Raw genomic sequence first — 12,453 nt, forward strand, 5'->3', positions numbered from 1 at the left:
ACTGGCTAACACAAGGAAGGATAGTGCTAATCATGAACGATCTCCACAAGGAACAGCACTGTCCAACTACCAGCCAATAACCTGGCTCCCCACAACACAGAAAATCCTATCAGGCCTCAGAGCTGCCAAGCAACAGGACCATATGGGCCAGAACAGCACAGCTTAGAAGGGCACTGGGAACAATACCAGAGGGTCAAAACACTAATTGCTCATAGATTAAGCAGTTGCCTGAGGCTCAAGACCAATCTGAGCACAGCTGGATTGACTACAGGAAAGCCTATGGTTCAATGCCACACACATGGATCTGTGAATGCCTGGTGCTATACAAAATCAGCAGGACACTAAGGACCTTCCTCAAGAACTCAATGGGACTGTGGGAGACAATGCTGGAAGTCAACTCAAGACAGCTTGCACAAGTGGCCATCAAGTGTGGCATATACCAAGGTGATGCACTGCCCCTGCTGCTATTCTGCATAGGTTTGAACCCCCTCAGCCTAATAATCACAAGGACTAGATACACGTTCAGGTTCAAGAGTGGAACTACCATCAGCCACTTCCTCCACATGGATGACATCAGGCTGTATGCTACGAGTGAATGGGACGTCGACTCGCTGATCCACCTGACAGAGATCTACAGTGAGGACACTGGGATGTCATTTGGACTGGAGAAGTGTGGCCGGATGGTAGTAAAGAGAGGGAAGGTAGTTAAGAGTGATAAGGTGGAGCTACCAGTGGGCCACATAACAGACATACAGACCAGCTACAAGTACTTTGGAATCCCACAGTCACATGGGAATCATGAGGAGGAGGCAAGGAAGTCAGCAACATCCAAGTACTGCTAAAGCATATGACAGGCCCTGAACAGCCAGCTCAATGGGAAGAAAAAGATCCATGCCATCAACACAATGCCCTGCCAGTCATTCACCCCAAGTCCAACACCCAGAGACTGTACACCAGCCAGAAAGAGGGCAGGTGGGATTTGATGAGTGTCAAAGCCACTGTCCTGGATGAAACCCAGAGCATCCAAGAGTACACCAGTAAGATGGCACCCAAAGAGCTGCTGAGAGAATGCCTGAGGCAGCAGCAGACATGGGAGGAAGTTCAAGCAGAGGAAGTACCATGGCAAGACAAGCCCCTGCATGGGATGTGCAGGGGTCTACCACACTAGACTGGACCCCAGGTGCAGATTGTGCAAAGAGGCCTCTGAGACAATCCAACACATAGTGGCAGGGTGTAAGATGCAGGCAGGACCAGCAGACACTGAATGGCACAACCAAGTAACTGGCACTGTATACAGGAACATCTGCACAGTGTATGGGCTAGACCCTCCCAAGTCCTAATGGGAGATTCCACAGAAGGTCATGGAGAATAACAAGGCTAAGATCCCGTGGGACTTCCAGATAATGGCCAAACAACCAGACATCATGGTAGTAAACAAAGACCAGAAGACAGCAGTGGTGATAGATGTAGTGGCGCCAAGTAACAGCAGCATCAGGAAGGAGTATGAGAAGCTGGAGACATCCCAGGGCCTGAAGGAGGAACTAGAGAGGATGTGGAAAGTAAAAGCCAAAGTGGTCCCAGTGGTGGTAGGAGCACTTGGGGCTGTGGCTCCTGGGCTGGAAGAGTGGCTCCAACAGATCCCAGGAACAACATCAGGGCTCTCTGTCCAGAAGAGTGCAGTGCTAGGAACAGCTAAGTTACTGTGCAGAACCCTCAAACTCCCAGGCCTCTGGTAGAGGACCCAAGATTGAGGAAAACACATACTACCCATAGGGGTGAAAGAGGAATTTTTAACACACACACAGACAAATATGATTGTGTATTTCATCAATATCTGGATAGAGATTTGTTAATGAAAGTTTTTAGCTCTGTTCACATAATATGCTTAATGTGGTTATTGAATTACCTCTTTTTCCTGGGTTTACACAATATGTTGAACTGATCAAATGAGCTGGGTTCACACCACATGTTGAACTATGATAATAATAATAATAATAATTAAAAAAAAAATCCTTAGCCAAGCCTAATTTGACTTTGTGTTGTGCCAGAAATGTATCTACTAGATCTTTACCTGACCTGGTTAAAAGTGTAATGTGGATACAGCTTCAGAACTGATATAATATTCCGTCTTTTCAGTCTGTTTCAGTACCTTAGCTGTTGCGAGTGTTGAATATCTATTTTCACAAGGATATGTTGAAAGAAAAGGTAGTTTGAAGGAAAATTCATTAGAGCCTTCAGCACCATTTTTCTTAAAGGTCACACCCTCTGTGAACGTTGTCTTTTGGTCTCTGTATGTGTGTGCCTGTTAATGTTGGAGTTTGATGATAGATCTGCCAGCATCACACCTTCACTCATAGATGGAGATCTGTTTGGATAGCAAAACTGAACAGATCCACACACACACACTGCTCTTGGATCTCAGAGCTAGCTAAAAGAACATCTTCAGGTTGTTCAGAGAACACTGTTGTTCCATGGAACATACTTTAAGAACCATACGATCCCTTATACCCACCTGGGGCTCTGCAAGAGTTTTTGGATAAACACAAGTTTTGAGTTTGGCACAATATATTGGTACGTGCTTCAGTGCTAAAAATGCAAAATTTGTCATCTTAGGTAGTTGGAAATATAGCGCCAAGTTTACCTTGCTGCTCATTTTGCCACTTCAGATATAGAGGTGGGGGCAGAATAACAAATATAACGTGTTTTTGTTCATATCTCAATGAAAGGACATAAGAAGCAACTAAATATGCACTTACACCAATGCTGCTCATTCATTTCCCATTGGACTAACTGGGGATACCTTCTTTGATTTTCAGGGAACTGTCATGATGCATCCTGAGAGAAAGACTCTCACAGTCTAGGCCAACTAGTTTAGATTGCACACATTACAGTGGAGCCTCGGGTTACGAACTTAATTCGTTCCGTGACTCTGGTCGCACCCCGAATTGGTCGCAACCCGAAGGAAATTTTCCCATAAGGTTCAATGTAATTACCGTTAATCCGTTCTGGCGTGGAGGACAGGGAGGTGGCTATTGCTTGGAGGGGGAGCCCCCCTCCCTACGACCACGTGTCAGGGGTGGAAAATGGCCGTGGACCACGTGTCAGGGGCGGAAAAATGGCCGCAGACCACGTGTCAGGGGCGGAAAATGGCCGCGGACCACGTGTCAGGGGCGGAAAAATGGCCGTGGACCGTGTCACGGGAGGGAAAATGGCCGCGTATCCTGCTCGTACCCCGAGGCGGAGTTCGCAAATCGAGGTAAATTTTTGCGGCCGGAGCTGGTCGTAACCCGAAAAGTTCATTAACAGAGGCGTTCATAACCCAAGGTTCCACTGTATAGTTAGGGACCCTATATTATCAGAAATGGAACAGCTAGTCCTACCAGATAGTGCTAGGACTGACAGGAGCTGAAATCCAGAACATCTGGACAGCATTAGGGTGCCTGTTCCTATATACTAATACCTACCTCTTTTTCTAAATGTAGCTATTTAGTTCATCATGCAGTTCATCATGTAGCCAAAAAGGAAGGTAACTGTAAACTTATGGGAAATACAAAGTTTGCAATCCTGTTTCATAATCCATAACAGCATGTAACGATGATAGTTATAGGGAAAAATGGAAATTTGGGAATGGTGACATAATTGAACAAAGTATCCTAGAAAAAAGCAGACCTGAACAGGAATATTATGCACACCAACTTCTTGTCCGCTTGTTAGTATTATAATTTATGTAAAGAAGGCAAAATCAGAAAATAGGCACTTAAGTTTTATATTATCTACAACAGCATTGCAAATCTTCCTATTTCCATAGTTAATCACATAATCCTTCAGTTCGTGCCAGGATCATAGAAATTTAACTTCAGTGTTTTTTTAAAAGGAAATATGAAAATGAATAATAAACACATGACTTAATTTACAACCATATTTAAACTCTAGCATTCACTATGAACTCTAGCACCCACTATGAACTTGTTCAGATATGATTTAAACTACAAGAGGCCAAAATTTAATTTCAGAGACCCATCACCTGTCTTATCAGAGTCCAGGTTGTACCTGGAAGATAACAATATCATGAAAAGCCTTCCAGACATTTGCACTTACTGCTGACATGATGAGTTCTCCGCCTAAATTCTGGATTTCAGCTTTGACTTGACTGCAGATTTTGAGTTGATGGGAGTAGAGCTTGATTTGTTCCAGGTAAGCGAGTAAGTCTTGCTTGCATGACAAGTCTGGACACTAAAAAATAAAAGCAAAGATGCCTAGTAGTTTCATTTGGATCAGGGATCCAAAAGAAAAATGAGTTAAAGGGGTGCATAAATCCAATGGTTGTTTTTTTTTCCCATTTTTCTTTTTTCATTTTTAAAACAGATATCCATATTATCTTAAACTGATTTCACAAGAAACTCTTACACATTTCAGAAAAGGTTTGCTAGGTGCCTTGTGGGGAAAGGTCAGGGAGATGGAAACTGAATATTCCTTGAGGGTGAGGAACTAATTGGGCTGTCCCTTTGAGCCTTGGTCATTTCACAGTCCTGTTTCCTCCCACTGTCTTTCTTCCAAATATCCCAGTTCTCTAATGCTCCTTATCAAGATTTATGTAACAAAACATTGTCTGCTTGACCTCAGATGCTGGTGAGCATCATAAATTTACAGTTGCTATTTTGTATGGCTGCCAGTTTACTTATCTGATAGCATTATGCTGTTTTTGCAAGAGCTACATAATAATGAATTCCACGTTGTTTTATGCTTCTAATACCTATGTGGTGGTGGTAGTGTTTTCACTTGTTTTTGGTGCCTGGCACAGCAAATACAAATGTCCCCTTTAGGAATAAAATATTATGGAGATGAATAATCACCCATACTTCTCATTCTGCAAAACATTATGAAAAGTGTCTTCAGTGTATGCTCTTCTGTTTCAATAAGTGAAAGAGTTTCTGTGAACTGAATATGAAAAAGACATCTGACAGCATTTGCACACGCAGCTGCTTCCACTACTCAATCTCTCCAAGACAGTTTGAAACTGACCCTCCACGGTCTTTGGTTCTGCTGAAGTCACACAGAAAATGTGGAGAGATCACCGTGAGGCCATCAGCACTTCCTCCAATAGATCAGTGAGAGATTGTACAATTAAAGAAATAAGCAAGTCATTGGATGAATATAACAAGGCCACCTTTTCCTTATTCCTTGTTAAATGTAAAACCTCCCTATGAGCTTCCAGGGCAAAATGTGAGAATACTGGCAGCTTTACAGCTCAGGAGCTGGTAGACAGGAGAAACAAGAGATCCCACCTATGAGAGGAAGAACTCTGCAGCCCTGGAAGGAAACATCAGCCTTGATTTCCTTTCTCATAAACTGTAATAGAGCCAGAAAACTATAACATTTCAACTCTTCAAATTAGCAACTGCATGATTGCACGGGTCTGGAGCTGGTTCGGAACCAGCTCAAAGGCTCAGGGCTAAGTTCCCTGAATGCAACTTTCTTTGGAAAGGAGGAAAAAACAGCAGCACACATTTAATATTGTCAGTAGAAGGATTTGAGAGACAGGAAACAAGATTATTTAATATTTGGGATACAGTTCTAAAATCTTTATAATTTCGTATGTTATTATATTTTCCTTTGGAACAAGATTTGCCTTCCTTTCAATGAATGTCATTGAAACAGAATTAGCAATCTGATCTTTTTCACCATAAAAAGTAATGACTAGGTAGAGCTGCCATATTTAGTAAAGGCTGTGGCAGAATAATAATTTTCATTGGAAATAGACTGAGATCCAAAACGCAGAGCTTTACATACACTCTTCCTACAGAGGAGGCTTCTCAAAAAGCTATGATCCTCTACCCAGACTATAGAAAAGTTCTACAATGAAAGATCCCTGATGAGAATAAAGAGACATGCAACCATTTTGAGAAAAATCATAATATTTTCCCAACTACTTCCTTCATTTTCCCTTACTGGCAATTATGGAAAAGTAGAAACTGTTTATGCCACTAAAACTAAAATGTTATACATGTCTTCTCAGTAATATACTCCATTGAACTAAGATACTTTGTTCCAGGTAATTTATTTACACCCAGCAATGGAGTAAAATACTTACCTTTGTCTCCATCATTTTTCAGAAAAGAGACCTACACTTAGCTTATTCTTGTGTGTGTGTGTGTGTGTTCATTTCTGTGTGTGCCTGACTCAGTGTTGACTCCTGGCAACTGCCTGGACTAGTCCCTGCAGTTTTCTTGGCCAAGTTTTTTGGAAGTGGTTTGCCATTGCCTCCTTCCCAGGACTGAGAGAGAGTGACTCTTTCATAAATAACTCAATGTGGCGAACATACCTAATACTCCTTCCTCCTCCTATTTTCCCCACAACAACAACCCTGTGAAGTGGGCTGGGCTGACAGAAAGAGTGACTGTCCTAAAGTCACCCAGCTGGCTTTTTGCCTAGGTGTGACTAGAACTCATGGTCTCCCAGTTTCTAGCCTGATGCCTTAACGACTACACCAAACTGGCTCTCATAGCCTATTCCTAGATCATTACAATCATCCTATTCCCTGGAAAGGGTGAGATTCATCATCAGTGACATAATATTCAACAGAGAAGTAATAGCAATGGCAGGAATTGGAAAAGAGATCTCAGTGCTGTTCTCCAATGAACAACACAGAGAGCTGCTGAGAACCTTAAATGGATTATAATTGCACACTTCTGGTGACTGGAATTGGAGCTAAGTGGAAATGGTATTGTCATTTGACATTTTGCAAAACAATAAGAGGGAAAAACTGCTACATATTCATAATTCAAAATGTTAAATATAAAATCAAACAACAGTTTGGTCTAGTGGTTAATGCTGCAGGCTAGAAAGCAGGAGACTGTGAGTTCTAGTCCTGCCTTAGGCATGAAAGCCGGCTGGGTGACTTTGGGACAGTTGCTGTCTCTCTCAGCCCAGCTGACTTCACAGGGTTGTTGTTCTAGGGAAAATAGGAGGAGGAAGGAGTATTAGGTATGTTCGCTGCCTTGAGTTATTTATAAAAATAAGGAAGACTGGATAAAAAAAACAAACAGAAAACTCGTCTGACTATATACTGTATTAAGTAAATCTTGCTTCAGTTTCATCTCAGCATTTTTCCAAGGAAATAAAATTACTTACCTCACTCTACTGATTTTAGAATTTTCAGCACTAAAAATCATGGATGATTTCAACCCAGGGTGAAATATACACTGGAAATATAGATGGGTCTGACTGCAGCACTGATTTCAGTGGGGTCTCCTTGACTAGCAAATAAAGTGAAACTGAATTTATACTATTCTAAACAGCCAGACAACTATCTTAATTGCCCTGATTGTACTTATCATGATCACATTACTGTGATTTTTGTCTCAATCATCTTAACATATTTGAAATCTTTTTATGGTAATTTACTGATATGCCACAAGATAGAATCCTAATAAAAAATAATGTCTTAATTAGAACTTGCTTTTTAAGTTTCTGGCTTCTACAATATTGTAATAAAAGCATAAAGTGGATTTTTATAGCTCTGGGTGATCAGCTTTTTTTTCCAAACTGATTTCTTGTTAAGCATTAAGGAAGATTGTTTGATGTTTCTTCAACAGGCACTAATGTGTGAAAGTTTTCCTCCTAAGTACATAATTGAGTTGGGGGGGGGATGGGTGAGCGGTGTGAAATCACTGCATGCAAAGTTTCTGGTGTGAGAAAATAAGGTAGCTGGCAATTTTGCATTGGAATCCAGGTAAATTGCTGAACTGAACCAATAACCATAACCAATTGGATTTGCAAACCATTGCAAGCTGTTCCCTATGGAGGAAAACATCTATATTGTTCTCAACAAGTGTGGAGCGCAAACCACTTTCCAGAATTTTCAGGAACTCGCAAGGAGATAGGAAAAGGGGTAGGAAATGCATACAGTTTCCTCCTGGTACAAAAAGGTGCAAGATGAAAAGAACAAGAGATGAAAATTGTATTTAAAGTAAAATAATGGCCCATGTACAATCGAACGCAGGTGCTACAGGAAGACAGTTCCTAGTGCAATCAGTCTGGTTTCCCTCCACAAGAAGAGAGACAGAAAAAGCAGCAGGAAAATATGAGACCAAGCTGTATGGATTCTCAGACATGGAAACGGCACAATAAAATAAAGCTTTGAGGCACGAGGGAAGGAAAGAAAGTTATCTTAATGGTTTTATTCATTAATTATTGGAACATTTGTATCTTGCCTTTCAGTCAGGGTATTCACGAACCTTTATTAGCCTAAGAAAAGGACAAAGAGTTTATTAGTGAAATTATTCTTGATTTTACTGTTTAACATCTTTTGGCTCTGATAGCAACAGCAACAATCCAGAGAGGTAGAAGTAAGAGAGCAAAAGGCCCTGGTGTTTTCTCAAGGAAGCACTGAGGTAGTGCTGCCAAATGTCTTACTTCCTGGGGTAGTGAAAAGCATCTAAGAGTATAATTAATACAAGAAATTGGCAGTATCTACTGAACATAGAGTAAACATTGATTGCCAACATGTTTTAAGTGATTTTCGGGAGACTGCGTGATTCTGGCATAAATTATGATGGGGTTTCTGTGTTCACGTAGAAGTTAGAAGAAGCTAAAACCCTAGGAGAAAACAATTCTATGCTGCTGAGAAATATAACCAAAAGATATCAGACTGTAAAATCTGTACTTGTCAAAAATTTTATTGAGAGTTATACATGGATGCAACTTCTTCCTATGTATAGCTTCCCATGGATTTCAAATCGGATTTGCACAGCCAGAGTTGGAAAAAAAATCAAGTAACCCAAAGCTTATTGTCACCAAGAGACAAGAATTATATTTAAAGTAAAAATAACACCCCAAGTACAATCAGGCTTGGGTACTACAGGAAGGCAGTTCCTGGTATAATCGATTTTCTTTCCCTCCACAAGAAGAAAGAGAGAAAATGCATCAGGAAAGCATAAGAGAATTATGCATGTAAGACAAAGCTGTATGGATTCTCCCTCACTTCACCAGTGGAATTCTGGGTTTGAGACATGGAAATTGCAAAATAAAAGCCTTATTTTGAGACACTCATGGTACAAGGCAGGACGAAAGAATGGTTTATGTATAGTCTTATTAACTTTTGCCACATTTGTACCTTGCCTTTCAATCCAGGTTTAATCCATGAGCCCTTATTAGTCTTAAGAAAATGACAGAAGCTTTTTTAGTGAAATTATTTCACTAATTATTTCAACTGGAAAACAGTAGAAATATTAGAAGAAGCCAGACTGAAAAATGCAAGAGAATTCTTTGCAGGGCACTCCAACCAAGCATTGATCAACAGACTCAGACTTACCCTATTGATGGATTTATTAAAAGGCATATCCAAAGAACTAGCTTGAGTGCATCCGTTCAACATTGCACGTTCACCCCGTCACACAACAAAGAACCAACTCAACAATTACAGGAAAAGAATATCACCTATCAGACATCAATGCCAGCAATCACGTAGGAAGTAACCAACACAAAGATAGAACCACCATCACTTGCAAAGCAACATCTGCCCACAGAACCACCTATGCAAGTATGTTCAAAGCAGGCAAGACAGAAGAATATATAATCCCACACCTCCAAAACTCCTGCATTGATGATGCCACCTAGAAGAGTAATGAAACATCTGCAACCCTCAAACCAAGCTTGGAGAATCCAACAATGTAACATGTCAATTCTGAGCCACGCATTCAACTACCACGACAGTAATTAATCTGTCTAACACTATTGTAATGTGTCAATTTCTTTAAACAGAAATGAGAAGTGACGTCGTTCCTGTATATGTTTAAAATATATCCTGCTAAAGGAAATGTCTTATAAGATGGAGCTAATGTTAAATCACAACATCCTTTTCCCCCACAGGAAATAATCCATATTGCCTACTTCAATGGTTTCACAGTTCTCCATTCTGATGGTCTGAGATGGCATGAAACCCAAATAAAAGTCATTCACTTGAAACTGTTCTACTTTATGAACTGGAAAAGGTCAAAGTTATGCAACACTGAGTCTTCATTATAGACTGATTGCTTATTTCAAGCACACTTTCACATTAGGAGCTACATGAGAGCGAAAAAAAAAAGAATTCATTTTTTTTTACTTGGTTTATGATGGAGGTGTTGACTGGAAGGTGGTCTCAGGCTAACAGAGCTGTGCTCTGAAAGGTACTATGAATGATAAACTGTGTTCCACTGAAATGACATTATTAGCTTTGGCAAGAAGACTAAACAATTCAGCTATCTCCCAGTTTTCTCAGCCAGGAAAAAAAATCTTTGAAAAAAATCTTTGTTTAAACTGCAGAATAATAAAACATCTAGCCCACAGTTCACTGGCATGCATGCTCATTGCTATGGGAAGATGTGCATATAGTGGGGAAAGATAATCAGGAACAATGCCAAGCCACTAGTTCAGTCGAGGTCTCTGTACTCTTGGGCGGCTGATTTGTGTGCTGTCAGTTTTTTGCCAGGCTACCAGTTCAACATGAGCAGCTGGTTCAGGGTTGCAAATGTACTCATGAGTTTTCAGCGAACAAGGCTCTAGGTCATTATTAAGGACAGGGACATAAAACTTCTTTTACACATATATCTAGCCAGAGGAGAGCAATGGTCTGTATGTCACACACCCTTGACAAAGCAAGAGAAGCCATTAAAGTCCAGACTGTGAGTTAAATGTGTCCCATGAGTTAAACCATCTTTAGTAAGAACATACTCAAAATAATATTTATTTATTTATTTATTTATTTATTTATTTATTTATTTATTTATTTATTTATTTAACAAGACTTATAGCTCGTTCCAATCCAAATGGACTCTAGGTAGGATACATCCAAGTCCAAAGAAGTGCAATAATATAGACAGACAGACAGACAGATAACCAAAATCAGCAATTAAAAAAAACAACAACAGCATCAAAGGCACAATTCAATTAAAATAAGGTCCAAATCCCCACTGGAACAGTGTTGCTTCGATTTGTTTTCAGAATACCTGTAAAATAAGAACTATCCATACTACTAACCTACCTTGTCTTCTGTTTTTCCTTATCACACTTCTCATGTTTTGTCAGCCCTATCAGTTAGACCAGACTAAGGAACAGACACTGTGTAGACCTAAAGCTACTTTTGTTAGAATGGCTATAGTAACAAATCTTGCAGGTCTGAATGTGCTTCCCTTCTCCTCTGGTTTATCTACATGTGAATTAAGGAGTGGTCTGCCTGAGGCATTTTTGTAAGGCACTTTCTTGGTAATGGATCTTCCCTCTGTCCATCAAAGCCATCCTCTATGTTTACCCCATGTTTCACTTTAGCTAAATTCCAGGATCAAAAACAGGCTTGTAGTGACAAAACAGGGAAGTAAGATAGAAAGTAAAACCTTATAAGGTCCCATCTCTACCTTATAAGCAAATAAACCCATGCAAGTTTAATAAATGTTTGTATCTCACTTGGTCTTGTATAGGTCTTTATTTGTTTTATTTATTTGTATAGGTCTTTATTTATTTTATTATGGTCTTTATTTTTAGCAGAACATGACTATGAAAGGACATTTAATTCTTGCTATACTTTACAAGAAATTAGAGCATTTTTATCTTATTCTATTTTTATTTATTAAAAAACTCTATTCCAATTTATGTTTGTACTTTAATATAAATGAAATTGAAAAAGTAAGGTGATAGCATTCCTGTGAAACAAGAGGTATATTCTGAAGGCAATTATAGGGTTTAAAATTCAAGTTACCAAGATAATTTTAGCAAGATGCCACTTAATTAACTAGTGCATGTGCTTCTGGTTTAATAATTCATTCTGCAACATGTCAGCTGTAGTAATTCCTGGGTACCTACTTGACAAAGCAAGTAGGCACCTGACAAAGAATATAAATAATACAATAGTATTTGGAGCATGGAGTCCATTGTAACACACAACATGTTATGCTCTCCCTGTTAGCTTACCTGGTTAGAAATGAGCCTTGCAAATGTATCCATTCTAGATCCTGCCTCTGAGATCACTTTAGCTGCATTAATCACATCGGATGTATTCTTCAGTGGCCCTCTGCCCCTTTAATTAAAACAACACATATATAATGAATATTAAGTATCTGGTACTGTCTTAGAATAAATATGAGAACACAGTTTCTTTTATTTCTCTAAGAATGTCTCTGTCACCTTTGAAAACAAAAGTTTCCCAACAGGCATGTCTGCAAGGGCTGATGTTGACAAAATCAAGGCGGTGGCTGCAACCAGCAATCAAATCTCATCTATTTTATGTGTGATGCGCCTGTTTCTCAAGGTGGCCTACAATACATCTATAAAAAATATTTTAAATCAACATCTAAAACATAAACTAAGGACAACAGGAATGGTTCATGTTGTATGGATGAACAGGAAATGAAGAGAATTATTAAAACTCAATTGATATAGTTTAGAGGACAAATTAATATGCCATATATATTAAAACAG

At 39.6% G+C, this 12,453-nt stretch overlaps 1 protein-coding gene across 4 annotated transcripts in view; it reads right to left on the reverse strand.

Annotated features, from left to right (window-relative positions):
• The window catches only part of CTNNA3 (catenin alpha 3), a 703,663-nt gene that overhangs the window by 20,313 nt on the left and 670,897 nt on the right, over positions 1 to 12,453 (reverse strand). For 3 of the 4 annotated variants that reach the window (XM_088144299.1, XM_088144298.1, XM_088144301.1), the window contains 2 exons: positions 11,947 to 12,052; positions 4,099 to 4,233 (listed from right to left, as the gene is read on the reverse strand). In XM_088144299.1, the coding sequence (XP_088000425.1) occupies positions 4,099 to 4,233; positions 11,947 to 12,052 (241 nt within the window). The remainder of the gene's footprint in view (positions 1 to 4,098; positions 4,234 to 11,946; positions 12,053 to 12,453) is intronic. The other variant, XM_088144300.1, reaches the window with a different exon arrangement.

Source organism: Python bivittatus, unplaced genomic scaffold (assembly GCF_059951505.1).
Source record: "Python bivittatus isolate LINGU-HERP-01145 unplaced genomic scaffold, Pbiv_v1 ctg000400_np1212, whole genome shotgun sequence".
NCBI classification, from domain to species: Eukaryota; Metazoa; Chordata; class Lepidosauria; order Squamata; family Pythonidae; genus Python; species Python bivittatus.